Below are 27,269 nucleotides of genomic sequence, written 5' to 3' on the forward strand. Positions count from 1 at the left end.
GAAACACACGTTTTCCTGGGAATGTTCAACACAATAAAAGTGTTTTGGTTCTCTTAGTGGCACTGCCTAGATTACCTTTAAAATCCAGAATACTCATTACTTATTGTTGTTTTTCTGGGAGAGGGCTCTCTTGGTTCGGTTTGAAGCTTGGTACCTTGAAGGTTATTGGGAAAAGCTGTTGTATTTTGTTTCTCTTGGCTGTGTACATGGGAACCCCTCCTTACACTGACTGGAGCTGACAGTGCATGCTGTCTTACAAATGAAGTGATTCGGTGGTTGTTATGCATTTCCCGTAGAGGACGAGAGGGGCTACTGAGAAAACAATTTAAAATGGAAATCAAAAAGCTCCGGGCGATTCAGATATAATTTTTCTTTCCCACATGTCGTTGCAAGGCAAGAATAAGTGCTAAGAAAGCAAAGAGGCTGTCAGTGACAGCATGTGCTGCCCACCCCGTGCTGCGTGGCAGGAACAAAGAATGTTATTCCTGCCTTTTTTAATGAGTCACTCCACAGAAGGAGCAGGTAGGCTGCCATGTCATTTTCCTTCTGAAATACTGTAGGCAATTGGTTTTCAGTTCATTTGCTGACATTTGTCACATAAAACACGGTTTGCTGTAGTAGTTATTAAAACGTGTTGGAGACAGTGGATCCAGGTACTCATTTGCAAAAATGAGGCAGAACAAGATTCAACCCTTGTCATCTGTGTAAAATTAGGAAGAATTACAGAGGTCAATGGCTTCAAAGCTGCTTTTAGACAGTGTCTATTTGTAGCTGAGTTCCTGATCCTTGTTAAGAAAATGAAAGGCTCTGATCAGCTGTGTGCTGTAGAAGCAAGAGCAGTCCAAGTGCAAGGTAATGTATATTGGAGTTTCTAAGGCAGATTCAAGTCAATTTTAGAAGGAAAAACTTTGAAAAAAAAGTTAAAATACAAATGAATTGCCTTTGAATGCTTTGCGTGGTCTCCTCTTGGGGCAGGCAGTGGACCAGTTGTCTTGGGTGAGGAATTCCTTTCCTAATTTCTCTGGTCATTCCTGTAGTGGTAGTGCTGGAGGTTTTAATATCCTTCTGGAAACAGGGGGGCTTGGCTTCCAGATCCTGTCTGAAAGACAAGCAAGCATTATCCAGAGCTAAGAAACAGATGCTAGTCGGGGTGGAAGTTTAGGCTTGATGACAGGAGAAAAGATGCCCGTGGGAGAGTTAATTTAGGGAGGTTCAAGAGGTCAGAAATGTATGGAGTGACTCTCCCTCATGCTGTAGAAAGAAAGAAAGAAGCCTCTGCAGGAGCTAAACTGCTTTGAATTTCAAAAGATGAATATGATCAAAACAATTCTCCTTCCCCACAACTGTCTGTGGCATCGGATGGTTTCTGTTCCTCTGATGCCAGCTGTTACCAGCTGGTTCAGTTCTGACTGCTCTGGGACGGGCACTCCCCACCTCTGCAGTCCCCTCGGATCATGCTGCTGGTTCTCTTTCAAAGCAGTGTGGAGTATCCCATCCCAGAAGGAGGCAGAGACAGGTAATTAAAGAGCTTTGAAAAGCAGGTAAGGACAGAGAATGACCGGTGTTTATGTGTCACTAAAGGAAAATCCTTATATCCTTTTAGCCAGCTTCGTTAGAGATGGGCTGGATTAGTGAGCGGGAGCATGAGGGGAAAACTATGGGATACTGAGCTCAAATTGGTTCCTGATTGTTAGTGGTGTCCCTCTGGGATCAGCTTTCGGTCCAGTACTGTTTAACATCTTATTCATGGTTTGAATGATGGGATGGAGCACACCACCAGCAAGTGTGCTGGCAATACCAGATTGGGCATAGCAGTGAATATTTGCTCAGGGGGTCCAAGATGGGCTGGAGAAATGAGTGAGAGGAGCCTCGAGAAGCTGATCTAAGGCTGGTGCAAAGACACCAGCTATTCCATCTGGGGTGGAATAAACCCTTGCTGGGAGCTATCTGCTTAATAAGCAGCTTTGAAAAACACCCCACACAGGGGAAACGGAGAGATCCTGTCCCTCTTCCCAGTGCTCGTGAGCCTGATTGCCAAGTGTCTGGTTTGGACTCCCCAGGACAAGGATGGTGGCACACAGGAGCAAATCCAGGAAGGCCACTGAGGTGGTCAGAGATGGAGCATGGGCCAGGCCCTTCTCAGAGATGCACTTGGACAGGAGAAGGAGCAACAGACACAAGTTGGAACACGAGAAATTCTGGCCAGATAGAAGAGGAAAAAATTACCGTGAAGGTATTCAAACTCTGGAACCAGATCCTGGAGAAGGGGTGAAATCTGCATTGTTGATGTTCAGGACTTGCTGGGCAGAGCCCTGAGCACCTCGCTCTCTGCAGAGGATTGGATTAGAGACCTCCAGAGGTCCCTTCTCACCTGCATGGTTCAGCTCAGCAGCTGGTGGTGAGACCCTTAGCATGAGACCAGCTTCTTCACTGACAGGCACTAGCTTGTCACCAGCCATGAATCATTTAGTTGTTGAACTTGCTGCCCAATTTCATTTTCCCAGTGCCTCTTCTGAAGGAAGGGTGCTTTATTTTTTTTTTTATTACTCCAGACATGTTTAGTGCTAAAATATTTCTTTAGATATTTTTTAAGCAAGGTGGCCTCTGGCTGCAATTAGTGTCCAGTTGGAAGAACTGGAAGCATTATATAGCAATGCTAAAGCAAATCATTCTACCTCATAGCATTATTACCTTGATCTGAAAATTTCCCCAGGCTGCAATTTGTCACTAATATTGCTTTCAGCTAAACTTATCCATACAAAAAAAAAAAAAAGGATTTAATAGAGCTGCAGTTCTGTAGCTGCCGTCACCATTTTTTTGGTGATGAGTTATTACTTAGTACATTTTACTGACCAAGCTTATAGAGTTCTTGGACCTTGAAAAATGATGCAGTGGTTTATCACAGACTCCATAAATTCTTGGACTACGTAGCAGCAATATCTTAGTCTCCTACACCATAAGAAAGAAGGGTATCTCTGAGGCACGATAGATACATACTGCACTGATACAAACACTTGGGTGTAATTGCCAGTGGCAGAACTGATAGAATGATATTGAGCTTCACTGCTGCTTTTGTGCTTTTGCTTGTTTTATGCTGTACTTAACATAATTTGAATGCTGTGACAGTGGCAATGACAGTGACATACTATAATATAATTCCATGTGAGACAATGCAGCTGGAATTAATAAGCTGGAGAGACAAGGCTGAGGTGCTTTGTCATCAGTTGGCATTAGATTTTTAATTTTTTTTTTTTGTGGAAGTACCAGCAAACCCAGTGGTGGGAGCAAGCTACCCTGGCTCGGGTGATGCTTTGGGCCAGCACACGGAGACCAGGCAAACTCTGAGGTCCCATACAGTGCTACAGAAAAGCTTGTGCCAGCATCATATCTGGTGTCTGTAAGCTGAATGATGAAATACCCACTTATCAGCTGAGGCTGCTGAGGTGTGAGAGGTGTGTCTTGTATCCACATTTATATCAAAATACCCTGGTCATGCTGCCTCTGAACTTTTTGTGGTAGGAGACTTTGGAGTGAGAGTGGCTCAGTTGCTGACAGTCTTTAGCTAATGGAGTCTGAAGTGGTCTCAGTGGTCCAGCCAAGTTGATTTTAAAACTGGAGTATTGGACCCTGAAGGAACAAATTAAATAGCAGGAAAAAACGTTTAGGTAAGGAGCTTTCAAACTCATAACTCATCTCTTGAATTGTACCTTGAAGGTCACAGTAACCACTAGAGAGTGCAGAGCATCTTTGCTTGTGGAGTCTGTACTATTGTTTTCATCCAAAAGAGAAATCAGTTATCAGCTTCTAACAGAAAAGGGACCTCAGGCTTGTCACTCTTCTCTTGTGCCAAAATACAGCTGTGGATCAAGTCTGATCCTGAAGTGCCCCAGAGCTATGATGACCTTGTGATCTCTCACTGAGGCCTCATGTTGTCCTCCATCCACCTTTGCATGACTTAACCCATCCAGAAAGTCAAGAAAGACAAGACCACTGCATTCTCCAGCCTCGTGCTGGTTAAAGGAGACTACAGTTAAATTCACACATTGCAATGGCTTTGGCTACAACTGAACTGTTTCTGGAAAGCTAAACTGAACTGAACCCTTTTTCTGGAGGCAAGAATGCAGCTCAGATTGGGAGGAGCTTTTTTTATAGCCTTGTAAAATTAAACTTTGTGTGCAGTTGGCCCATAATGTTAACTCAGCTCTACTGGCAGATATTTTTTATTTTTTAAATAGCCAAGGAAATAGAGTTATAAAATCAGCTGTTACTCATGCTTTGCAAGAGGTTTTGGATTTGTGGTTCTTTTTAAATGTTTGTTGTTTAATTTAAAGGACTGTGAAAGAGACTAGCAAGAGAAATGAATTGACATGAGAGACTGTAGCACATTTTAAATTAGTACTTTCTTTAGTCATTAGTGCATATTTTGAAATGTGTGAATATACCTGCATACACGACAGTCTATGATGGCTTGTCAAAGGAGAGCTAGGCTGGGAGACACTATTCATATCAAGTTGGCAAGCTTAGACTAATCCACATATTGAATAAATTTCTAAATTAATAAAGTGACATGAACATCTGTGATAATTCTGTGTGGATCTCCCAGGGTAGAACCATTCTTCTTTGTTTCTTTTTCTGTCTTTGGGTGAGAGCTAAATTTTATTTAACATTTCTATATGAGAGAGCTGTGAGGTACTTGGTGTCAGGGCAGACATGGAACACATGCACAGAAAACACATACGGCACATGTACATATGGAAATGCTTCTCCTATAACTGGCACTTCTTGGTGTAGTAACATCCCATGTGGAAACACAAGGAATCCAGGATGTTGGAACTGTTTGGGAGTGTAGCATCAGTGCTGAATTCAGAACAGTTTAAGAAGCAAATTAGAAATTACTTGTTCTTGTTGATTTCTATGTGTGTTTCTGTGGTCTGCTAAAAATATAGGGAAATGTGCAAGTATATGGGGGGGAAGGAAAAAATAAGTATGGATAATGCTTTGTTCTGTGTAGAGGAACAGTCTGAATAAAAGCAGAAGAATAATGGTCTTTTTGACATCTGCTACATAGAGGTTCTGGTTGGCAGTAGAATAATAACAGCTGTCAGGCAGTACTGTGATACAATTTGATGCTTTTCTTTGAAATCTTTTGGCTGAGATTTCTCTAAAGTAAATTGTGATTTTTGGTATTTATTGACTGTGCTTTAACTGAGCTAAAGGTACTTCATACTACCTGAAAATGTGGCTCTTCAGGAATGCCAGGTTAGGCACCCAAAATCAGCTGTACCTTAAGGGGAGAAAATGTGTACATTTTCCATTCTCCTATATCTTGATCTTGGCTGTTGAAGTAAAAACTTGCACTTTAGTCTTCTTTTTCATAATAGTTTTTCCCTGTTTTAATGTTCCATTTCCACAGGGAAAATGCCAAGTGGTCCGTTCATTGACCTGTTCCTTTGCAAATGAATGTCGTTGGTACAGCCCAGTTCATTGCCTGCCACTGTGAAAGCTGTAGTACAACTTTTATCTGCCAAATGCCTCGTTTTGTTTGTTTTAAATTCCGTTTTCTTTCAGTTGCATTTTAAACAGCTGTTTTCCGAATCCCTCCACAAATAGCAATTATGTTTTATAATGATGATCTTTGTCACTTAAGTCTTTAATTAGCGGTTTGATTTCCTGCTCTCAGCAATGAAAGACTGAGATGGCTCAGTTGAAGTTTGAGCTGCGGTGATATAAAACTGGTGTTGGCGAGTGCAAAAGTCACATACTTTGGTTTAGGTGTTGGAGTTTTTGCACGTGTCCTGGCATCTGGAATTACACTCCTCCACCCAGAGTTCCTGTGTTTTGTATTTTATGTATTGCTAAAGTTCCAAATCCTGCTTTCCCTTAACAGTCTTGCACCACAAAAAAAAAATACCGTTGCAATTCCAAAAGAGGTGATGCTCAGCACACGTAGAAATATCAGCTTCTGGAGCCACAGAGGGCTTTCCCCACTCCCTGCTAGGCCAGGTGCCTTTCAGATTCACCTGCCTCATGATAGTTGGGCTGTGGTGCTTCTCCAGCTCTGTCTCAGCCCTCAGCTTTCACAGGCAGAGAGAGATGACTTGAGTAGATCCTTATTTGCCTTGTGGCTAGAGGCTGCTTATTGTTCTGTTGGTTTTTGCTCTTCAGCTGCTACTATTTCACACTACTCCAGTGTGACTTTCTAGTTTTCAGGCCTATTTATTTTTACTTTAGCCTTCAAGGGATATAGGGCAATGTCTTAAACCAGCTTTGCTTCTGGAAAAATCACAGTGTGGAACTGAATCTTGGAGCACTAGAGTGTGTCCACCTACGGTGTTGTTTTTCTGTCCCAGCCTGAGATGTTTGTGATACTGAGATCTTCTCTGGGGTTTTTTTTTGGTGAAGGCAATCTCAAAACTTTGCCCTGCTGAAAAGCAATTTGGGCAGTGTGTGACATTTTAAACTGAATGTAATCCACCTAACAACCTGCCTGCCGAGAGGCTCTTATTTGTCAAGGTTTAAGTGTTTTTTTCGGTAAGGGAGTTTTGTACTGATGGAGGTGAAGCTGTGTTGAATTTGTTTGTTTCATCTGATGCTTGGTTATGTCTCTAAATCCTTAATCCCAGTAACGGTTTTCTTCTGATAATGTGAATTGTGTAACTCTCATGAACATTTACCTCTTTCTTTGCATTTTTTGGAGTGAACTTCTCCACTTACCTTTTGTGGTTGTTAGATATTCAGAACTAGGATTCAGATTACCAAAATTCACATTTAATAAAGCCATTTCCTATTAAACAAATGAAGTTATTAAATAGTTTTGATGGTTCCCCCTATAAGCCTTCATACTAAACCAACCCTGTCTCAAGCCTGGAGTAATACTCCAGAGATGCTGGCCTTTGGAGTGAGGTTTGCAGTGCTCAGGAGTCCAATGCAAGTTTTTTGTCTACAGACATATGTGAATAGGCGATGAATCAGCAGCAGTTTGTCTCTGAGCCAAGAAACATAATTTATTGCTGTAATACCATTTTTTTCTGTCTAACAATAAAATGATTTTCTGAACATTTAGGCAGAGCAATTTTTGATTAAAAATACTTTTGCCAGTGGTGTGGTAGCTGAATTATGATTTGTGGGCATTGGAGATTAAGTACTTCTTGTGGGGAGCTCTCTGGAACTAAGCCTGTGAAAAGGGTGCATTATGCTGCAAATTATGAAATATTGATTTCTGTAACAGTCTACAGGCATCAATGAATTTTGTAATATGCTAGTAAATAATATGAAAGAGATTAATATCTCAAGAGCAAAAGTAATTACAAATGGGTTTAAATGGCATATGCGTTAGATTCGTGGATACTTTGACCTCTTGGTGAGTACCACAGAATGAGTAGGGTTGGAGGGGACCACTGGAGGCCATCTAGTCCAAACTCCTGCTCAGAGAGGGTCCCCTGGAGCACATCAGGTTTGTGTCCAGATGGCTTTTGACCATCTCCAGGGAGGTATCCAAAACCACCTAGAAAATCTTGTCACCTCAGACTTTTGCAGCCGAAGTTCCCAGAGCTTCCTGAGGCCTGTGATCTGTGTTGGATGCTGGATGTTTGGCTTTGGAGATCACAGCCACATGCCAGAGGAAGCGAGGCATGTTCTTTACAAAGCTGGCATTCTTCTGCATCACTCTGAGGTTTCCTGGCAGCCTGCTCTGAAGCAGCTCAGTTAAGCACAGTTTACCCTCTATAGCAAAGCTGTTGCTTGCACCAGGGATGGTTTCTTTATAATGGTTTAAAGAAGTCGTTACTGCAAAGTGTTTGCTCTCAGCATTCATTATGAAATTGCTTCTCCACAGAGATTAGCAATTTGAATTTGTCATTACTTTTTCTCTCAGTGTAAATATTTTAGAGCAATAACTTCCTCCAGAAGAATGAAGGAAATGGATTTTGTTGTCTTAATTTTGCGTAGAGGGAAAGACAATTTTCAAACGTTGTCCTTAAGCATCACTTAGATCCATGTGATGCACATTTCTGATTTGCTACCTTGCTTTGTTCATGAGACAAAATTAATGCTTTTCTACAGACTTCAGTCTTTAAATTTCATTAGGAGGCATGATAACATCTGGGTCCTTAGGTCACTGAAAATGGGCAGCCAGCTTTAGTTATAGCTTATGAATTTTTTTTTTACATTTTGAGGGGTTTATGTAGTAGCAGAACTGCTTACTGTATATGTGTGAACTCTTGTTGGTACTAAATGAACAAGAAAAGGAACTGTATTGGGGGGAAATGCAGAGGTACAGTTTGGGCCATGGTTTCCACAATTGCAAATACAACTGAAATACCTGCTCTGGTGTGACTTTCAGTTAGTGACCTAAAAAATGTATGCCATTGACCTCAAAGTCACAAAAAGCATAGCTTAGTTAAAGAACAAGAAATACTTGTGAGAGGCTTGGGTAAAGGATGGGGGTGGGGGAAGGAAGCTGTCTGATAGAGATGTTCATTCCTGAGTGCAGGTAAGTCTGAGTGAAAGTCTGTCACCCCTGGGTCATGTGGAGACTAGACTGTCCTTGTGACCATGCAGTCACAAGGCATGCAGACATACGTCCCTTCCCAGCCTTGAATATTTATTTGCTTTTATGATTTTAGCTAAGATATCTCAAGGATATTTGTAGTACATTAGTTTTTATTGTGTTCTGCTTCATTCTCTGTGTTGCAATAACATCAAAGTCTTGCAAGGCCCATATAAAGGATGGCAGAGGATATTGTCATTCAGGAACAGTGCCTAAAGTCCCTCCGGGTAAAAACTCTAATGTTGGCTATTGCAGGCTTGCCTAAGGCTGCCAGGGTGTATTCCTTCTAGGTTGGAAACTGTCCTGGGATGAACAGTGCAGTGATCCCATTACTGATTTAAGGCTGAAACAATCTGGGACACAGTTGCTGGCCTGATATTTCTGAGGGTGGTAATACCTTAGTGAAAGGTGAGGATGCTGTAGGTAGGTGAGTCAGATGAATGCTTTCAAATGAGCTATTCCAGTTTTGTATAACTAATGGAGCAGTTAAGAAAAAATAAAGGCAACAAAACCCTCCCAAATGTAAAAGATCCTGAAGGGTTTGAGGTTAGGGGACTGCTCAGAAAGCTTTGATTATTGCTAAGGTCGGTTAACTCCAACAGATCCTTTACAGGTTTGGTGAAGTTTCAGAACCACATCCTTCCAGTTGTGGTGTGAAAGCAAGTGGCAGTGGCATATGGCACTTCTAACATTCAGGAGCTCCTCTAGTGAGAATAAAGATGATGACTATCTTTTTACTAAGATTATTTTTTTTGAAGGCTCAAAATGAAAGACTCCCCATTCCAACCCTCAGCCCTCTTTAGCTGTAATAAGACATGTTCATAGTGCAATCACACACAGCTTGTGAGCATATTACAAAGCTGCTTTAAAATCAAGTAACTTAGCTGTTGCCTGAATATTTAATCAACTTTTTGTCTGGGTTTTATTGCCAGCCTCAGATCCCATAATGTAAACCATTTGTGCTGTAGCTATACCTATGAAAAAAAAGTAGAAAAGAAAAAGAAGGAGATAGAAACTCATTCTTCCACCTTTTATATCCCAGCTGAGCTTGAAATTAGCAGTCATTAAGTGTAATGCCAAGTGTCAGTTTTGCAAACAAATGTGTAATAATTGTATTTTGGATGTAACAATGTTTTAGAGGAAACTGCTTATAATTTCCAGCAGTTACTCTTGCATTCCTTTCTTTGGGTCCTTTATCTTCAAGTTATATCTGCAGAATAAAATTGCAAAGTCAACTCATGCTTTGCAGTTACTTAAATTAGGTGATGTAGTAAACTCAACAAAGCTAGCAGAAGATAGTTATCAGTATAAGGTGGATTCAAGCAGTACTGATCTGGTCCTTATCATTTTCTTTGAGGCCATAGTTTTATGTGTGTCATCTTAAAAAGTTGTCTTTGGTGTCAGATTGGTGCTAAAATTGTTAATTTCAAATATACATCCAGTACCAAAATTGTTAAATCTTATAAGCTTTGATTTATACCTGATTTGTTCACCTTATCGTTCTTTCCAAGAACTTTTGTTTTACTGATATATAAATATTTAGTCTTGGAATGTTTCCTCCGTATATGTGTGTGCATACATATGTGTTATGTATATATTCATGAAAAAATAATAATTCATGTACCTAGAATGTAGGCAATGTCTCTTTCAAGTGCTCTCAGGTAAAGGGAGGGATTCCTCATGCAGCAGATCAAACAGTTTATCACATTTTTAGTGCTATTTCAGAGTGAAGGGGTAGATGGGGTAAAAGTACTTTTGGATAAACAGGGCTTATTTTGGTAGTCAAGAAACATAGAAGATTTGAAGATGGTCATGCACCTAATTATATATCAGAACTATGTCTCTTTGATCCCTCAAAACAATATGGAAACTCACAAATACGCACAGAAAAGCTGATCAAGGTTATACATTTGGACTGAGGGTGATGCTGAGAAAAGTGTTTCACATCATGTTTCCCCAGCTGGTTTTACAATGTCCTTGTAAAGCAACCCAGTGCTGTCCCATGTACCACTCACTCTTTTTGTACTTCAGACCAAACATACATTCCATTCAGTTCTCAAGTGACCAATGTTACCTTATTTCCTTTCCTTTGTCTCCTTTTCTCTAGCTTTTACAGCTTCTGGAGTCTGAAACCATGCAACTAGAAGCCTTTCTGGAGTGGAAGCAACTGGAACCAGTTTATTGGCAGTGGATGGTAATGAATCAAACTGATTTTGAAATGTGCAACTTTCTTGACTCTAACATAGCTAAGTATGTCCAAAGGCCCCTTTCCACAAAATAAATGTTGCAAACCAGCTGTTCAACAGCATTTGAGATAAAGTCAAAAAGCCTTTGGTAAAGTAATGTTTTCTTAGTCTTCTTTTGTTCCTATTTTCTTCAGTAGGACTCACCCAGCTAAGCTGAGGAATTGCAGAACAGAATGGCAGAATTTCATGTAGTTAACACAAATGTAAACGTCTGATCTTCATCTTGTTAATAGTTTTCGAACATAGCAATCACACATTTTCTTCAAATTAAATGGCTTTTCAGAAGAGGGCCTCTAAGGTTTATTGCAGTCTTGAGAATAACTAAATTTGCAAGCAGCTGATATTGAAAACAACTTCATTTTTCCCAGCCAAATAGTGTGTTGACATTGCTGATTTCCCCTTGAACTGTGTTGAATGATCATAAGAAAATCAATAAGCCTCTCTCTGTGCATCTTAGGATTTCTCAACTAAGTGCAAATGATGCCATCCATCTCACTTCTCTCTACGACTTTTGCCCGTTCGCTGTTGCTGAAATAATTCTTTAGAGCACCACATTACAAAATTTTCATAATCAGTGAGCTGACTGGTAATTGCCCATATGCCTCCTTCTACACTAAAATCAAGGCACAGGGCAGTGTAAAATTGCCTCACTTGAAAGATGCTTCTAACTGCTGTTAGTTCTCTAATGGCTTTTGCTTTACAAGTTTACCATCTTAACGTTTTTTTTGAAAAGGATCAACTCTAGCATAGGCCTGGCTCCCAACAGGCAAAATATAACTGCAGGTGTTATGGCCAAAATATTTGCCTTTGGCATGTTGCATGGTGTGGGGAGTGATAGGGAACTTCCTGGAGTTAAGTCCTAAATAAATACTTGAAAAAAAATCAACTGACCAGCACATCTTTTTAAATTATTCAATATGCTGGATGGTGAATTTGCCTTTTGTTTCACTGGTGGTTGTTCCCAGATGCAGTAGGATGTATGGAAATGAGATGTGCTTTGAAAATACACTAGTTTTCACTTTTCCCTTAACCTGTGTTTTGCACTGCTGATCTGATGGATGGGGTGGTTCTTGCATAGCTACTGCCAGGTCTGGATGACAGAGCATGATATCATTGCAGTAATTATAGAATATCCTGACTTGGAAGGGACCCAGAAAGGATCATTGAGTCCAAATCCTGGCCCTGCATAGGACAACACCAAGAACAACACTGTGTGCCTGACAGCGTTATCCAAATGTTAATGTTACTTCAAAATTTTGTCATTTAATGAATTTAAAATGTGAACAAAAAATGCCTCCAAAATGCAACAAAACCAAAAAAGCTTTGTTTTACTGCCATGCAGTTTGTTATCCTGTCAGTGTCCCCCCATGTCTGTGTTCTCCTGAGCTGGGCCTTGGTCAGCATGAGCTGCTGGCCTCAGTGATGCTTTGTGCCAATTTGCAATGCTGATGCTTGCTGAGAAAGGAGGTTTTGTAGGGTATCTTATGTCATTCTTAGCTGTCTTATGAAGTTTTTTTCTTGTATGAGCCTAAAAATCTCTTGCTGTGAATTAAGCCAGAGTTTTTAACCTACCTTCAGAGAAAAGAGAGAAAGAGGCGAAAAAATAAAAATTCTCATCCTCTTTATAGCAATCTTTTATATAAGTGAAGGCTGTTAGCATGTCACTGCCTTCCCAGTCCCTGTTTCTAGGCCAAGCAAAAGTTCTGATGTCTTTGTGTCTCTTTGTAGGCCATTCTTCCAAACTTGTGATGGTTGTTGCTGCTTTCATATAGGACTTTCCCTCCCCTTTATCTGTGTTTAATTTCAGGTGCCTCACCTGTGTGTCAATGTTACAGTCATTGCTCTTTTATCACAGAGACTTGTGTTTATACTTGCTAACATGGTACTTGACTTTAACAGTGTGATATTGGTGACTTCTGGCTTTCTGATCTCATCCAGCAGTGTTGCTGCTGAGCCAGTAATTATGCACTTGGTTTTTCCTCACCTGCGTGTAGACCATGCTGTTCAACTGCTGAATTTCCTCTCAGTGTTTTTAAATTACTTCTTCAATTACTAAAGATAATTCTGAATGCAAATTATGTCCTTAGAAGCGATTATGACTTCTCCTATTTAATGTCTTCTTGATAATGGTATGGAAATAAATATTTAATATTCTGTGAGTGAGGCCTGGCTCCTTTAGTTGTGCTGTGCTACCCTGGCTTGAACACTGTGTGTTTCTACACAGTCTGTGCACCAGAGTAAATATATGCATTTCAAGGACTCTGAAGTTTTGTTTATTTGGTTGTGGTTTGGTTTTGGGGTTTTTTTTGAGTATCTGAAGTATCAGTTGCTATCTTGGAAAGCACTTGCAGAATTAATTATCAAGTCAACTAGATGGTCATGGTCAGCTAGAGCTGACAGCTCCTGACCATCATGGAGCAGGGATCTCTTGGGGTTCCTCGACTTGTGGAGTTTTCCATGGGCACAAGTAATCCCATGGGTGTTATAGCTTGCTGTGCCACGTGTCAGGTGAGGCTCTCCTGTACAGTGTAAGCACTTACCTCCTTCCTGATCATCACTTTGTTACAAAAAGCCATAGAAGTGCATCTAGTCTCAGAGTTTGAGAGGAAAGGGCTTATCTAGAGCTGCTGCAGTACTAATCACCTCCATCTCATGAGTGTTACTTCATGCTTTAAAGCAGTGGAGAGTAGCTGACTGTGCAGTGCTTTTTAAAATAAGCTAGGTTAGCAACATAAGTTTTCTGTTAACTTGGAAATGTGTTACAGTGAACTGAGGGGGTTCTCTCTTAAAATAACTCTGAAATTGTGGAGCAACTGTGTATTGAGATGGCAGCAGTGAATTCCTAGTTATGAATTACCAGGAAGATGGGGGGGAACCATTTTAGCTCCTGCTGAAAAGTAACTTTTATTGTTTTGCCTTTAGGAAACTGTGTTGGATAATATGGCTGAAGAGGGAAATATGTGCCAGTCCCAGGACACTCATGTCGAGAAAAGAAGGCTGCCAAAGCTGACCTCCTGCTGCCCCTGGGCTGACAACCTGACTGGGCAAATTGACAGATTATCCAGAGATCTAATGACTCTCCAAGACCAACTGCATAAGCTTGTAGCCCACCGAAAGGCTGCGTGGTGTGAGAAGGTGAGGCTTCAGGTGGTGTTCATGATCACTAGTGATTCCTAAGATCATTCCTGGTTTTCATCTCTCTCTCTTTGGCCCCTTCTGGGGCAGGCTCCCTGTTGCTGCTCTGTGTCAACCTTGCTGCAGTCACGATGTCGGATCTGTGGTTACTTGTCTGTTTATGCCCACAGCATGCCAAGTGCTCTTTCAAACACAAAGTAGGCATCTGTCCCGGAGAGGCAGCATGCTGAAACAAAACAAGTGTTCTTTTGGAAAGGAAGGTTTCAAAGGAGAGGAGAAGAGAGGGGAGAGGAGGGGAGGAAGAAGGAGATCATGGCAGCCCCCAGAGGGGATAGATGCAGTAGGCTGAAAGCAGTAATGATTATAGTGAGAAAATAAAGAAAGGTATTCACAGGGAAAGAAGAGTGGGAGAGGCCAGAGCTTGTCATCTTTCACTGAATTAGGAGTCTTTGAAATGTCTGATGGGGGAAGGAATAAGAGGGATTTGAAACCTGTGAAGTGAGAGAAGAGACTAGGCATAAGATTTGATGGAAGAACAGACTGGCTGTGGGAGGCTGGCTGTGGAGGAAAGCAGGTGATATGAAGGAAGTGTACATGGTATTCGCTGTCATAAGGATGGGGAGATACTGGGAAGCACCCGAAGGGGGTGGTGGGGCATAAATAAAGGAGATGTTAATGTAGATGTAAAAGGTGAATCTGAATATGTTGGCACAAGGAGAAATTACAGTGAGGATGCAGGCATAAAAAAACTAACGATTCTTCTCAGGCATCAAGAGGAGAGAATCACAGAATCATAGAATCAACGAAGTTGGAAAAGACCTCTGAGATCATCAAGTCCAACCCTTGATCCAACACTGCCGTGGTTACCAGACCATGGCACCGAGTGCCACATCCAGTCTCGTTTTAAAAACCTCCAGGGACGGAGAATCCACCACCTCCCTGGGCAGCCCATTCCGATATCTGATTACTCTGTCCGTAAAAAATGTCTCACCCCGCTCTCACTGCCATGCCTGTTCCCCACGCTCCGGGTCACAGCACTCCCTGCAGCACTTTAAATCTCCCAAAAACGACCTCGGCTCCACTCCCTGATCGGCTGATTAGGCCTCTTAGGGCAGCTGGGCTGAGCTGGGCTGAGAAGAGGATGCCAGAGAATTTATGATACGTCTGGATGGAGAAAAAGTGAAAGAAACAGTTTGGGCAGATGGAGCAGTAGCAAAATTGCTGTTTCACTATTTTGTGTCTGTATTAACTCAGGAGAGGGTTTTTTTGCTTGAGGTGTTAGACTTCTTTCTTTTCAAGAGAGGGGGGAGTATGTGCTTTTAGATTGAAGTGTTGGTAGACAGGATTGTAGATGAGCTGACAAAATGAAGATGGCAGGTTGTCAGATCAAGAAGTATTTGCCCAGAGTTCAAAACAGGTCTGGCGTGGAAAAAGTGTGTGGAGAGCTAATCACTCTCTTCCACTGTAAGGAAAAGGAAGTAATTAGGATCAATTGGACAGGGACAGGCCCAAGGAGCTGCTGCTTCACATAGAGTACAAAACCTCTTCCCACAGGGCACTGTGGATATAAGCAGTGTACACGGATTCGAAAATGTTGCACACATTCTTGGAAGTTGAAATCCATCAAAGACTATAAAATATGCAGATAAAAAATACAGCATTACGAGTTAGCAGGAGAACAAATCATTGCAGGCTGTGGGAATATTCTGAGGAAGTATCTCCATATATTTGCCTTTGTCTTACAGTAGGCACTTGTGTCGATCACTGTCAGTGATGGGGTACTGGACTAGGCAGATCTCAAGTATCATCAGATTTGGTTGCTTCTGTGGCAAAACGGACGTGACTGTTGTGGGACAACTCAGACCTAGAATTCTAAAAATAAAACTTGCAGTGTGTGATTTCTAAAGCAAAATATGCTTGGACTTCTCTTATATATAACACTATGTATGCTGTTAAATATGATGTTAGATATTATGCAATATCACACTGAAATTTTTTTATGCTTAAAAAATTTAAGTCCAAAAAGATTTAACTGATGATTTCTTCTTTGAAATAGATGCACTGATTGGATTTGAATAATGGTTGGTCATGTTCCAGTGTTTCTGAGATTCTGTGGGTATCATGGGTTTGTGACTGGGTAGTAGATGGAGTGCACTTTAAGCGTGTTGTTAAAAGGATGGATTATCGCAAATGCCTCCTCTTCTACATGCCCTGAAACAGAATGGTTTTGTAATGCTACATGACAGCATTTTTTGGAATGCTGGGGGTCAGACGACTCTCCATCAATCCTCTTCATATCAGGCCTTCCTTTGCATAGTGTTGCTGCTTATGTGATGCTTTTTGCCTGTGATCTGTCTTTTTTCCCCGCAGCCAGGCTGCTTGCTGAATGCAGGCTCCTCTATCAATTGGATGTTTCTGACCCCTTCAGTCTTTTCCCTGGAGAAATAAGCTTATCAAATCTTTCCTTCTGTATTATTTTTTTAATCAAACAAAGAGAAGATACAGCGGTGACTAAAGTCATTATCACTGACTTTGTATCTTGCAGTACTGAGACATCTGGAAATTATCTTGGCTCTTACAGGCATGCCCAGCTGAGGGACAGTGCAGTTTATTACAGCTCTTGTGTCCACTACCTTGTACTTCACAAAGAACATGATAATCCACAGAGTATTTGTCTGTTTTTACCAGTGGGGCTGATGCCTGTGCCAGGCAACCGGGTAGAAACTGCTCTGAACAACAGAATTGAGGGCACAGCATTCAATGTGATATACTGGGGAAGAGACAGCACAGGTTTTTTTGCAGAGAGGAGTCATGACTCTCAAATCTGTTGGAGCTCTCTGAAGGGACCAGCAAGCATGTGGGCAGGGGCGGTTGGATCGATGTCGTTTAATTGCATTTACAAATGGTATTTGATGAAGTCCCTTTCTGAAAAGATTCCCAACAAAAATAAACTGCCCATGTGATTGTCTTTCCTCTTTCCCTTGAGCAAACAGCAGAGCAGGAGGCAGAGAGGAGGGGGCTGTGATGGGTTTGTGGAGGTGGTCACTGGTGCAGCCTCATAGCCCTGTGCCACTGCTCTGGGAAAGGGCCTGTATGGGGAGGTGCCCCAGTGGAGAGGGGAGATTAAATCCCTGAGAGCACCTGAAGGAAAACAGCAAAGGATTATTGAGGGTCCTTGTACTGAGTGGTGAAGTGGTAAAATGTCAGATGAAATTGCGTGGGGATGAATCTAAGAAAATGCATCTGAAGGGAGGATCATAATTTTACATGTGTTTCTTCTGATTGTCTTGGCACATGAATGAGCTCTGTGAAAATGTCAGTGGTCAGAAATAGTAAACTGAATCATAAAAAACTGTTAGGAAAGCAGAAGAAAGGAAAACTTAAAATATTCCCATCTGTTTTTGGAATGCCATGTGCAGTGCTAGTCCCATTCATAAATAAATAAAAAGGTGGTTGAGCTGAAAAGGCACAGGGAGGGGATGCAGTGATGACTCAAGTTGTGAAAGGGTTTCTCTGTGAGGAAACTTACCTGGGCTGGACTTCTTGCACAAGGAGAGAATGAAGAGGGATATTACAATGGAGCAGGAGGAGACAGGATTTTTCTGTTCTTCTGATGCTCCTTGGTTTTCATGATGCATGAACCTAGAGGGAATTACTGGACAAATTAATGAAGAAAAATGTCATTGTTAGAAATATGGAAAGTTCTCTCTGTTCAGAAAAGACCTTCAGCCATAAGCTGCTGGAGTTTAGGAAGTTGTATCTTTAAGTGAGGTATTGTTCTATATTTGTCTATTCCTAAACCTATTCCCTAGTTATTTGCTATGACTACTGAAGACAGTGCTGGGTTAGATAGAGCTTTGATCTAATCAGGTACAGTTCCTCTTTCCTCATATCCATTGTGGAGCATCACCACTGAGGAGAGAAATTAGGGAGAGTGCAGAAGACAAAATAAGTGTGAAATGTAAGGTCTTTGGAAGATCTTTGTGTTAAAAATGGCAAGACTGAGGTGAGGTATATGATTCTTTGTTCTTTTTTTCCTCCCTATATCCTCAGAGAATGGGACAAGAATGTGTATAAATCACAACATAGAGATTCTAATTAGATACTAGGAAATATTAGATACTTAGGAAAAACTCCTAATATCCAGGGCAGAGAAACATTGGGAGTAGGTTGTCTGGTGAGCTGTGAAGTTTCCATTCTTGGACCCTGCATAAACCAGGTTATCAGGTATCTGTCAGGGATGGCTCAATAAGAGCTGGACCTGCACTAAGACTGTGGATTTGGCTTGAAAATCTGTTGAAGTGTCTTTAATTTATGAAAGCCTGCAATTGATTGATTTGTTTCTTTTGGACTGTGTAGAGGTATTTCAGATGTGTTACTCATTGCTATGCCATGATGCCTGGTTTGCACCACTAAGCAACTGCTTATGATTCAAGATGTGGTTTCAGGGGCAATGTGTCTGTTTGTTGTAAGTTTGGTCATTTGCACACTGTGAGTCTGATAATTAAAACTATCAATCTTAAATCTCTTAAGATTAAGAAACTTTTTAGTTATTTTGTTTCTTTGCTTGTTTCCTTATTTCCTTTTGTTTGTTTCTGCCTGCCCCCAGCTGTTTCTTTGGTTATGTGCTTGGAATGACCCTGAAACCTTTTCCCCTTTCAGGGACGTTCAATTGAAGACATTTGAATGTTACAATAGGATTTGGTGATTTTTGAAATCCTGATTAATATGACATTTTAACTGATATCCATCTCTAGGCAGCAACGTGTTCAGTAACTTGAAGGAGGGGAAAAGGTATATGAGAGAGGTGTGATCTGAATATGGGGCTTTTTTACTGTTAGCTTTGTTCTCTTCTGTGCAGTGCTGGGCAAATAATCATAATTTCTTTGGTGACATTTTGGAGATCTGTAAACTATCAAAAAGTGGAGGAAAATGGTTAAGCTTTAAGAATGTTTCTCCTCTCAGAAACAAACTTAACCATGAGAGATGAAATCTCCTATTTCCAGAAGAGCAATTGTTTGTTTACTTTTTCCTTTCTGAATATTTCATGTTATCTGCTCCTCACTTAGAGGGGAGGATTTGATTTCAGTCTTCGTTAAACATTTGGCATCCACAAGCTGGAATATGGAGTATTTGACTCCAAATGGTAATGGTTTCAGTTTTCATCACATAAATGCTTATACCATTCTGAGCCTTTGTTGAAACTTGGGATATTGTATCCTGGGATCCTCTGTGTTCACTAGCATTTAAAAGCAAGCCAGAGATGGCAATATGATGGGATGGAGCTTGCTCATGCATACACCTCTGGAGCACGTACCAGAAAGGCTTAGAGTCATTAATCTGAGCTTGAACATGCTCTTTTCACACTAGAATTCTCCCCAGAAATACTGTTGGCTGTGCTTGCGTGCTTGGCTGATGGTGTGTCCAAGTACCCTGAGTTGAGCCCATACCAGACCTCCTTAATGACAGTGGAAGAGCACGAAAAACTACATTCTGTCTTTGGTTCTGTATTTTTCTCCTGATTGATCACCTCCCCCTCCATTCAGTAACCTCTAACCTTCCCAAACTGTTGCACCCACAGCCTGGATAGGGATAGGAGAGTACGGGGCTGCCTCATTTCGGAAGAAATACCCTTTGAATTTGTAGTGTGTTAGGGAGGGGCCGTATGGAACTGGGATGTTTTGTTTCTGTCAGAGGAGAAGGAGGGTGCAGGGGTGTCAGGAATGGCCTGGGACACCCCAATGAGTGGAGGTGGTGAGGATTGAAATACAGAGGCATTTTCTCTCCATCCCAAGAGTTCTGTGATTCACTCAAAACTTTTTGCCACTGCCAGCTCATCGCAGAATGCTGCTGGAGATGTCATAGAGTCTAATAAAAAGATCTTTTTTCTAAGGATCTTACATTTCTAAAAGACAAAATAGTTTTTGATGCATTTTGATTTGAGTCTTCAATATTTGAAGTAAGGAAGCAGCTCCAGAGGCTGATGCTGAAACATAGTCCTACATCCTTCTGGTTTTGGTTGAGTTTTTTTCTTACCAAGATTGAGTTGAATTTTATCTACTCAGGCAAGTGCACTTCCAAAGTTTTTCTGTATGACTTACAATGAATCAGAGAGGAGGGTGAGGAGCTGTGGGTCCCTAGCAGCCACTCCTAGTGTTTGCTGGCTGTACTGTGGCTAACCTGCATGAAGATAAAGGCATGTGCAGTATGTATGTGGGTGAGGGAAGTATAAATTCTCGTTACTGTCTCCACCATGCGAACGTTGAGGAGCACTGGTGGGGCTGGACTGCCTCCTGGTGTGCTGCTTTCCCTCCTGCACTGGTGTGGGGCTGGATTGTTTCTTCTGCCTTAAACCAGGGGCTTGTGGCAGAGACAGCTGAGCTCTCACTGAAGAACTCTCTGAGGCTTGTCAAAAACTTTTTTTTTTTTTTTTAAGCAAACTGTTCCCATTTCATCTTTGATATTGCTGCTGCTTATTCTAGTTCTCTGGGCTTTCAGCTAATATGAAGATGTTAGTGTAGCGAGTAGTTAATTATCCAGGCTGTCTGGGGTGGAGGAAGTGGAGGAGTGGTAGGGAATGGTTCAGTGCTGGTGTATTTCCTCAGTCAGCATATTCTCTTCTCTGGTCCCAGAGCATTTCTGTGTTCCACTTTGTATTTGCAAACCTCCATCTGGAGCGCCAAGCAGCTGTCAGTGGAGCTTCTCATGCGAAAAGAAACTGAAGAATTAGCAAGACCACAGGAGCAGCTTTTGGAAGTGCATGGTTGGCTGGGCCCAGATGCCTGGGTAGGGAGAGGAAACCCGCAGAGATCATCCAAAACATCCATCAAAGGGAGCAGTGGAGGACATGGACAGGAGGATGGCAAGGGGGGACAAGGCTAATGGCTCTTACGTGTAGTTCTTATTTAGTTAAATGCAGGATTAAATTTGCAGCTGATGGAATTGCCATGGTATTAGCAGATTTAGGTTATTAGAAGTCATGAATCTGCTCTACATAGTGGGAAGTAAATCCTGATCTTTGTGTTCAGTCTTTGCTCATGCATTTTCCTGCATTGGTTTATTTGTCACTCCTCAGTATTCCTAGCAGGAGATCTGAGGCTTCTTGCTTTTGGTAAGTGCCTGTAGAGATCCAAGTGATTGTTCATGAAGGGCAGTGTGCTGTCTTGTGATGGAAGGAGAAAAGGAGTCATCTCTCTGTGTCGGTTCTCTGTTTGACAGCAGGATCTAACATCTACTTTAGCCCTGAAGACCCTAGGGAGCCTGGTTTAAGGCTGGTATCCATGTGGAAAGTTACTGCAGATGAGCAGAGCTGGGAGATTTTTGAAAGACTTTTACTCGCTTCCGAGAACTGTATGTAGGTTGGCCAGACTTGAGTAGTCAATGTTAAGCTTGCAGCGTACAAAGGGTTGAAAAAGATAAGTATTTATTCTTGGTTTGCAGATGCAACTTGCTGCACAGATTGCTGAATAAGTGCTGAACTGTGTGAGAGACAGAGACACTCTATGTACCAGTAGCTAAATCAGCAAACTGATTTCAAACACACACAAAAACTGTAACTGAAAATAAATTACCCAGCCTGACATTTTTCATGGGGCTTATATATGCTAAAAGACTCCAGCTCCTTAGGGCGGAGAGAGACATTAAAAACTTGAGTGCCGTCTCCTGTTTTGTGTGCAGAACTCTGGGGTTTGAAATAGGCGTGGGTGAAAGGTTTTCTCAGTCCCCAGAAGATTCTGTTTTCCCTTCCTTTGCCAAAATGCAGAATGTTTGCTCAGGTGACAGGAACAGTTAAAGTTAAATAACCAGTGTTAATATTTTACTCGCATTATTTACGAAGACGTTGGATACTGACCAAGGCAATGAAACATGTAGTAAATGCAGCTGGAGAATTATACTCCAATAAATTATAGATGAGCTTTATTTAACGATAAACTGTAAAAAAATCCCGTTGCATTGAGAGAATGTGTTTTGTAGCCACTGTAAATGTTTTAGTGCATTTTAAAGAAATAAGTGTAGCACTTAGGTTGTCACAGTAAAAGCACACAATAAAACAAGGATGAAGACTAGGAATGCCTGTAGGGTCAGATGCACAAGGCATGTAAGGTCCCAGCACTGCCTTTATCATTCGAATGTGAAAAGCTTGGAGGCTGGTGTGTGGGATTTGAGGTACCAGCAACCACAAAGTTGATAGATTTGGAGGCTGTCTTGGAAGTGGTGAGCCACTGCAACAAACCTTGTCCTTCACAAGGGCAGTCCCTTGGGGATGTAGCTAATTCTGGCTGACAGAGGCAGTGCCAAACACCGTAACCAGTGGCTGTGTTTTAGATAGCTCTGCCTGAAACACTATTAGTGTGCTTTACTGAACCTTTCAGAGTGGGTTTTGGGGACAGTAACTTCCAGGAGGTAGCTGGCTTGCCTTGCACCTCTAGGCAAGCTTTCAGCATGGGTTCCCCCTCTGCCAGCAGGAGTTAGTCATTGCCTGCTTTGCAGCACTGCTGTTTTTTTTGGGGAGTTGACAGAGGTGTTTTTAGAAGGACTGTTTGCATTCATGCATTCAAAGCTTAACTTTGTTTCCTTTTTTTCTTGAAACCTTGGCCTTGTTCTCTCAGTCGTCTGTCTGAAATCAAGGGTACTTGATCATAAGAGGAAAAAGTATCCAACTGGTTTCTGCGTCTTTGTCCCTTGTGCTTTTAGAAGAGCTGACATAAAAGTAAGTCTGTAATTTGGTGTTGTCACATACTTTCTTTCCAGCCAGAAATGCATCTAAATAAAGCTTTAGTACACTTCTGAGCTCAGAACTCACCGCTTTCAACTCTTCCTCTTACTGGCTCTCTCAAAGCCCTGTGACCTGTTTGGTTTCTCTCCTTGCAGGGTAGCTGTCAGGCCTGGCCTTTGGCTGCTGAAAGAGTCACAGTGGCCACTGAAGCAGCTTCACATCCACCTGCAGCTGCTGCTCACCATCAGATGGTGAGATAATAAGAGAAACTGCTGAATGCACTTGAAGAGTAGTGGCTTTAGGAAAATGTCTGCTTTTTCACTGAGATGCTGAAAGTGTTTTCAGTAGACAAATCTCTACCTGGGAGTCAAAGTTCTTTTGCCTCCTGCTATAGCTGTGGATAGGCTGGGCTGCTGGAGTGACCTTTGATGCTCTGGGTGCACTGCTCCTGCCTCCCCCAAAAGCAGGGAGAAGAGCTGCAGGGCAGGGTGCCGGTGGAGGTTCTGCAGTGGTCATGCAAAGCCCCTGAAGGGGACAAGGAAGTGTTTTCTAACTGAAAACCAAAACAGTTTGGGGGTGAAGAAATTCCCTAAAAGCTGGGAGGGGTGGTTGGTTTTTTTGGTACTTTTTGCTTAAGAAAAAACCTTTTCTGAAAATTTGTATGACTAGGGGGTAATGCTTTCCTCTCATCTCTGTATTTAGGAGTGGTTTGCATCAACATTCCTTGTTTTGGCTGTCTATACAGGGACTACATTGCTTGAATTTGTTTCACATCCTGTTCTCCCAAAGCAGGGTGATATAGAGAAGTGCAAGGCACAAGCAGCACTCTTTCTGAAGGGGTTACTTTTATGTTGCACAGTGATAAAGGTCTTCTTAAAACAAAGTGGGACCCTCCAAGCCTCTGCAAGCCACTTAGATCTGAGATGATCTATCATCAGTGTTTGTCTCTGCTGCCCAAGATAAAAGTTTGGTAGAACAAATTGAAAAGTAAGCGAGCAATTTATTATACGAAGCAATACTTGTCTGTTGCCTTCCTTTGTAATTTGTAGTTGTCAGGGTCTTTTTCAAAATAGCCCTGCAGCTTTTCTGCAAGTGTCTGAATTACTTACATATTCTGGGGTTTATATAATATATTTTCACTGTGTGCCTATTACTACTTCAATTTGTGTGATCTTCTAATTAAATTCAAGGATTTGGGAAAGTCTAGAGGTAAAACTACATTTAAAAAGAAATGCATTATGAAAGGCTGGAATGTTAGAATGGAACTTTTTTAATTACTGCAAAATGCTGAAGATTTCTCATTTGGAGAGGGAAGTAGGTGTTTTTCTCTTATTCCCTATGGTCTGCATTCAGAATTGTGTGGCATATGGGCCTTTCACGAGTATGAACTATGTCTTCTTGTAGCTGATGGTAAAGAATCTGGAAGTTTGATATTCCTGCTTGGAGCTGTCCCACTTCCTTAGAGCAGTGGCAGCCTTCTTGGGAAGAAGCTGTAAAGTTTTAGATGAGCTCTTGGCTCCAGAGCACAGTGATTCTGGTCATCTTCTTGTATGCTCTTGCTGAAGCTTCATATCTGCTCTTTTTGTGCTGGAATCCTCTTCAGGTGAACAGAGGTGATGCAGAAGTTTCTTTGAGGACCATCTATTATTTTAAGATTTGTCCCTGACTGGTTCTGCAGAGTTGTTGCAATAGCATAACATTTTTGACTCCCATCTATTTTTTTAATTTGATTTCAGTTGTTCTCCTCAAAAGTTAACCAGTGGAAAAGCAAATTACATGCCCCAAAAGCTCAGTCACAGAGAGTACAAAAATATCATAGAATAGAATCGTGGAATCATGGAATTGCTTAGATTGGAAAAAACCCACGAAGATTGTCAAATCCAACCCAGCACTGCCACGCCCACCACTAAACTGCGTCCCTTAGTGCCACATCTACACATCTACACGTCCTTTAAATCCCTCCAGGGATGGTGACTCAACCACTTCCCTGGGCAGCCTGTTCCAGTGTTTGACAACCCTTTCCATTAAGTAATTTTTCCTAATATCCAACCTAAACGTCCCCTGGCACAGCTTGAGGCTGTTTCCTCTTGTCCTGTCGCTGGTTGCCTGGGACAAGAGACCAACCTCCACGTGTCTACAGCCTCCTTTCAGGTAGTTGTGTAGAACAATAAGGTCTCCCCTGAGCCAGGATACATTTTTGTAGCTTTGTGGAGGAGGAATATGTCTCAGGAGGCTTTCAGCATAGCTGCCTGAGTTCTGGGCTGTTTGCCTCAGGTATGTCCTTAAGCAATCCAACCTAAAGGCTATCCTTGAAGGAGCTGCCTCTGTGCATCTCTTTTAGGGTAGATCCAGTGCAGCTCCATCACAGGAGGAGAGCTGGGTGAAGCCCTCACTGTAAGCAAGTCTGCTCACACAGGCTCACGGTGCAGCTGTCATAGAGTTCAGTTGCTCTGAGGCCAAAGAGGATTAATTTCCCCTTGGCTTTGCCTGTGTCATAGTTATTTGTAAGCTCAGCACACAGGCAATGCTTTTATCAGTCGTGAGCTTTTGTGTTGATATTTGGAGGTATATTTGTATTTTGCTGGTAAAGTCCCTGAAAAATCTTAATGTTGTTCTTTCCTGTTTTCCTAATCCCATATACTTTTTCTTTATATTAAGCTAAATTGACTTTTCTGACTTCCATCAGTGTTTAGATACATGAGTCTTAAGTACAGACCTATTGGAATATCTTAAAAAAAAACCAACAAACAAAAACAAAGCAAAAAGCCCTCAGAAGAAACCAAACAAAGCCAACAAAAATATGTTATCTTTTCAGAGAAGAAGAGGTCACTCCTCTTTATGAAATTCTGTCATCTAGATGCTTTAATTAACATCTAACTTTCCATTACTGTGCTTCCTTGCTGTCTAAAAGCTTTCCATTGTAGAACAGTGTGGATGTTGATCTGAAGGCTTAGGAAGTGCTTTGCAGTGTTGGATGTATAATTGAAACAGAGCAGCAGTGCCCTGCCAGACCTTGGCAGCCCTTTCTGTCAGATGCAGCTATGTACGTTCTGGGTATTAAAACTTAGTTTCTTCTCAGAGGACTCCTCCCCCAGTTAAAAGATCTATTCCTAGATAAAATAGGTACCTGGCCTCTCCTTGGCTTCCCTGTCATTTTGTTTTGGAATGACATGTGTGTGCCTGGGAGTTAGCATTCCGATAGTGAATGTCTTGCCTTAAAATGCAAAAGATTGGAGATGCACACATTCCTTTCTAATTGCAGGAAATTGCAGATCTCGGGCAAAATTTGGAATGCAGCTGCCTGTATAATTACATCTTCTGTCAGTTGCTATAGCTCAGCTTTACAACCCTTCTAAAATATCTTCATAGTTTATGGTACAAATAACGGCCCCATCAGTATTACTTTGGGATCACCCCTTTCATTTCTTCACCACCAATTCCAGAGGCCTGAGATTTTTCCTCCTGCTGAGCTAATAAAGAGTGTTAGAAATTACTAATTATAGTAAGGTGAAATTTTGTTTTAGCTTTTGTAATTATTGTTAAGCTGATTGAGTTTCTTACTGTTGCTGGGGTGTGAGTTTAGTAAGAAATATGTACTTCAAATGAGTTTTATCTGCCTACAGCATCAGGTTTTGGATATGTGCAAACCTTTCCATTTCGTGGCCTTAGGAAATAGAGGGTAATGGGTCATGGAAGAGTTGTTAGGTTATTGGCAACTAAATGTTGCTGTCTGCCACTGGGCAGATAAGATATAGATCACAATTCAGAGCTTAATGAAATGTGTTGGCCCCACTTATACCACCCTCACAAATGCTTGAAAGATTGGAAAGGATTAAAGGAGGGGTAATAAGGGATTTAATTTGGTCCAGCTCTTTGAGAAGTGAGAATAGTGTAATTTAACCAGGGCAAAGTTCATAGCTGGATGGTGTTCTGGAGGTTCTTAGGCAGAAGAGGAATTTCGAGGGTATTAGATGAAAGATGGTAAAAGAAGACACAGTGGCTGAGGCGGAACTTGCTGAGAAGGGACATATTTTAAACCATAAATGTATTTCACTGCTGAGGTAATGCAGTGATAGGGAGCTGGAGCCTGTGTTTAAAACCCCTAAAGTATATGTTTCTACAAGAAACCCTGTAGTTTACCAGGAAGTAGCACAACATTGCAGAAATTACCAGGTGAGGTACTGTAGCTTGTGCTTTTAGTAGGTTAGACTATTCAAACAGTTTATTATGACTTTAATCCATAAATGCATGAAAATTGGTATTAAATGGGCTATTTCAGGTCTCTTTGTGTACAATCAAGGATCTCACCAGAAGAAAGAAACCTCATTTAGGCAGGACAGTGTGGGAAGTCTTCAGCTTTTAAAATAGCAAGTGATGGTTTCCAGCTTTTTAAACTGGTTACTCTTTAGTGTGTAAAATTGCTGCAGAAAATTAAAACCTTTGAAAGCTTACAGCAGAGAAGCTTGATTCAATGAGACAAGGTTTATAGAGCTGCAGTACTAACTCTGTAGCTTTCTTAAAGGTTTGAAATTACATTTGGGCAAGTTACTATAGGACATGAATTTGAAATTAGAGTAAGGTATTTTTTTATAGTAAAACACCTGCTTACTCAGTGTTGTAGTGT

At 41.4% G+C, this 27,269-nt stretch overlaps 1 protein-coding gene across 1 annotated transcript in view; it reads left to right on the forward strand.

The window, feature by feature from the left end:
- The window catches only part of TEDC1 (tubulin epsilon and delta complex 1), a 75,810-nt gene that overhangs the window by 39,789 nt on the left and 8,752 nt on the right, over nt 1-27,269 (forward strand). Inside the window, exons 6-7 of the mRNA XM_029962231.1 lie at nt 10,656-10,742; nt 13,717-13,929. Of these exons, the coding sequence (XP_029818091.1) occupies nt 10,656-10,742; nt 13,717-13,929 (300 nt within the window). The remainder of the gene's footprint in view (nt 1-10,655; nt 10,743-13,716; nt 13,930-27,269) is intronic.

This window comes from Manacus vitellinus, unplaced genomic scaffold (genome assembly GCF_001715985.3).
Source record: "Manacus vitellinus isolate BGI_N305 unplaced genomic scaffold, ASM171598v3 scaffold_44_pilon, whole genome shotgun sequence".
Lineage (NCBI taxonomy): Eukaryota > Metazoa > Chordata > Aves > Passeriformes > Pipridae > Manacus > Manacus vitellinus.